The sequence below is a fragment of the Aplysia californica genome, unplaced genomic scaffold (assembly GCF_000002075.1).
Source record: "Aplysia californica isolate F4 #8 unplaced genomic scaffold, AplCal3.0 scaffold00020, whole genome shotgun sequence".
NCBI lineage: Eukaryota > Metazoa > Mollusca > Gastropoda > Aplysiida > Aplysiidae > Aplysia > Aplysia californica.
Window position 1 is genome coordinate 1548145 of NW_004797290.1, and position 3671 is coordinate 1551815.

At 39.0% G+C, this 3671-nt stretch overlaps 1 protein-coding gene across 6 annotated transcripts in view; it reads right to left on the bottom strand.

The window, feature by feature from the left end:
* The window catches only part of LOC101846478 (progranulin), a 52580-nt gene that overhangs the window by 43792 nt on the left and 5117 nt on the right, over positions 1-3671 (bottom strand). For all 6 annotated transcript variants that reach the window (XM_013087125.2, XM_035972004.1, XM_013087121.2 and 3 more), the window contains exon 2: positions 1323-1424. In XM_013087125.2, the coding sequence (XP_012942579.1) occupies positions 1323-1424 (102 nt within the window). The remainder of the gene's footprint in view (positions 1-1322; positions 1425-3671) is intronic.

Genomic DNA, 3671 nt, shown 5'->3' on the forward strand with positions numbered 1-3671 from the left:
TATATATATACGTGCTGAAGATACGAGGTGTTACTTGAGAGTAACACACAAAAATAGAAAAGAAAGAGGAGAGATAAGGACAAATTAGATGTTTGTTGATAGGGAAGGAGGAACTAACTACACCAGAGCAACCGCCAACTACCCACTTTAAGAGTCAAGACTGAAACTCCCTACAAGTGTGAAGTGCACTGACAGCCTTTCTATAAAAAAGGTGACCCCCCCCCCAGAACTTGAACAATACAGTGCTGGTAACCATTAAGCCATCGACACTCACTAGACAGCACTAGTCCCAGTCTATTACAGTATTACAATGCAGCACAAGACGTCACGAAAAGATGACAATGCTGGAAAATACTATGCATCATGAATGCATGACCCCCCAAAAAAAACTGGCTAGTGGGCTGCTTAAAAGTAATTGAAAACTCATAAATTCTGATGGGGCCCCGGAAACTGTTTAAAGTAGATATAGCATTGTAAGAATGTGTTCAAACTTCACTGAATGATTTAGCAATCCACATGATACAAATAAATGTGAAGTCGTTTTCTCAATAAGTTTACCTAAGATTATCTCATTGATTGAGAGTACATGAACTGTTTTCATGAGTATTATATCATAAACGAGACACTTGAAAAGGGTCTAATAGACCAATGAAGCAAAGTGAAACTGAAAATAATAAGAAAAAACCCCCATCAGAACAGTCAGCTTGAACAAAAAGATACACAACAAGCACATGGTTTACGGAGTCTAAGGACTACCAAGGTAACAAGAAAAAATACTAGTACAAGACATAGTGAAGCGATTTACAAAAAAAGGAGCTCAGAAGAATTTCAACATACACCTACCTACCAATCAACATTCCAAACTATTATAGTAGTACAAGTGGTCATCTCTCACTCACAGACAAGGATTAAAATAAAAGCATTTTGAAAGAGTCCAGAAAAAACGGACCAATGACAGTAAAATATTGAGGAAATGCTCCGCGTTGGGAACAATTGGTATCACGAATGCAGCCAACTGTATACAGAAACATCTGGCATCAAAGTCAAAAAACAAAACTGCAAATTTGAAATGGAAGCAAACAAATAGTTGTCTTTACTAACTAACAGAGGAGTAGATGATAGTGTTAAAATTGTTGATAAGGAATTGCTTAAAATAAAAGCAAAAAAGTCCGAGGCAGCGGAAATGTCAATAATGAAAAAGATAGCTTTGACAGATTTTGAAAAATGACAAAGTCCCTGAAAACTAAGTTCTCGACTTTGAGGTCAGAAGTGAACTCCTATTATAAACATAGTCACTTATTATATTCAAAGGTTCAACATACCTCAGGGACTCGTTCTGACTCAAAAAGGAGAACATTTTTCTTTCCTGCTGCCAATGCTCCTCCGAGCATGCAGAGAAATACAGCAAGGTGCCAAGTCACCATCTGAAAAATAAAAATTCATTGATGAATAAGGATAGAGAAAAAGGAGGAAAACTAAAACAAATGGGGAGTCGGGGAGAAAAATGGGCATAGTCACAAAATAGAAATCATGAGGAGATAAATTCCAAGAGCTTGCAGACTATAATATACACAGTCAAACCCATCCAAGACAGAATTGCAAGGGATACAGAAAAAACAATTAATTTTAGACATTTTCTGTCTTGGACAGGAGAATTTAGAGGGGAGGGGGATGGAGCACAGGATCCAGAGAGTCAGCCTGTACACTGTGGGACCAAGGGTCGTCTGTCTGGTTGGCAAGAAGTGGTCAAAACAAAACTTCACACTTTCCCAGTGCTATCCTAGCCTCTCTGATAATTGCAGCATGCAACAAGTCTTACTAATGCTTGCATCGCATAAAAGACCACTGTTTGACCAATTAAAATTAAAAGCAGTGGTCAAATCCATTTAAACACCTCGGGCTACCAAGGCAAGTTTCCATACTGGAGCACAATTGAGCACTTTCATGAGCAGTGGTGAGATTTCACATCAACACCACCCTGACAATCTGCACTGCTCGGGGCACACATGGATAGGGTAACAGCTACCCCAAACTGTGCTTCTTCCCCCTTCCTCCCTTGGCGACATGATATAAAGGTCAGAGCAGATGGAATCAGGGCTGAGCAGGCAAAGATTTTTTTCTGTTTTTAAAACTTTAAAAAAGTCAAAACCCTCCGAAGGGAAGGAATCTACACTTTTAACTCTTGGTTGAGCAGGTTTCCGCCTTAGACAGATGTTTTATAGAAAAATTTATCAAGGGAGAAGTGGGAAGAATCCATTACGAATGGTTTCCGTCTTGGACAGGTTATCATTTTAAAGGCAATTTCGACTTTGAAAAGGATTTTTGTTTTACCGTTGGCTACTATTTATTCATCAAACAATTTAATAACAGACAAACAGTCACACAGAAATGATTCTGAGTCAACAAACCCATTTTTTTCCTGTACTCCTCAACTGAAAATGGTTAAACCCAGGCCAGAGTTTATAAACAGTGAGTGAGCAAGCACAGACATATTACATGACAAATCATTTGTTTCATTAGCCAACATTAGACATTTGCTCTCATTATAATGCATAATCACCAAGGTCAGAATAGGACCACGAACAATAAATTTCAATAAATATGAAAGCAAGCGGGAGCGGAATGAGTATTGCAAATTAAAGACACTTAATGTTTAATTTTTGTGTCAATCTACATCGTATCCAGCCTCACGGAAAATTACAGAGTTATTAAAGAACCTCCAAGACAATGACCAGTACAAAAGATCACTTCCCACTTGTGTTTTTTCGGTATTATAAAACTTATAATACAACCCAAGAAGACTATGACTACTATTCTCCTCAACAATGGATGGCCATCTTGGACAAGTTTGACTGTATTGTACTTTTGTGGGCACAAAATTAGAGAAAAAAAAAGCATAAATTATTATATAATGATAGTGAAACTGAGTGTGGTAATTAAATTTCTCAGATTTGTTCAAAAGATCTTGATATTATTAGAATCAGGCGAGACAATTCTGTAGTGTAGTAAGTTAGTCTTGTAAAGTAAGTGTATAAAATCATACACACCTAAGCGTATTGAGTTCAATTAGTAAGTCAGACTTATTTTATGTTTTTAAGCCCATTCATCTCCTAATAACTATAAGACTACTGTTGTCTAAATGTAGAAGTCGAGAAGCTCCATTAAAATATGGAATCCATACCCAACAATAATAATGAGGAATATCTTCTATGTTAAATAAACACCAACGGAGTGTCTACGTACACGGTAACCGGGCACATAGCCTCAGGGTCTACGTACACGGTAACCGGGCACGTAGCCTCAGTGTCTACGTACACGGTAACCGGGCACGTAGCCTCAGAGTCTACGTACACGGTAACCGGGCACGTACAGTGGCCTCAGTGTCTACGTACACGGTAACCGGGTGTGTAGTCTCAATGTCACGTATACGGTAACCGGGCGCGTAGCCTCAATATCTACGTACACGGTAACCGGCAACCGGGCGCCTCTCATTATCTACAAACACGGTAAGCAGGTATTTAGTTTCGTGGGGGAGGGGGCTTCAGCTAGGTAAACGGTAACTGCTTTGCTCCCTTCTTGACGTTGACATGAATTTTTCCTTTTTCACTGTGTAGTCTCAATGTCGCATACATGGTAACCGTGTACTTAGTTTCGGGGGGTGAGGGAGGGGG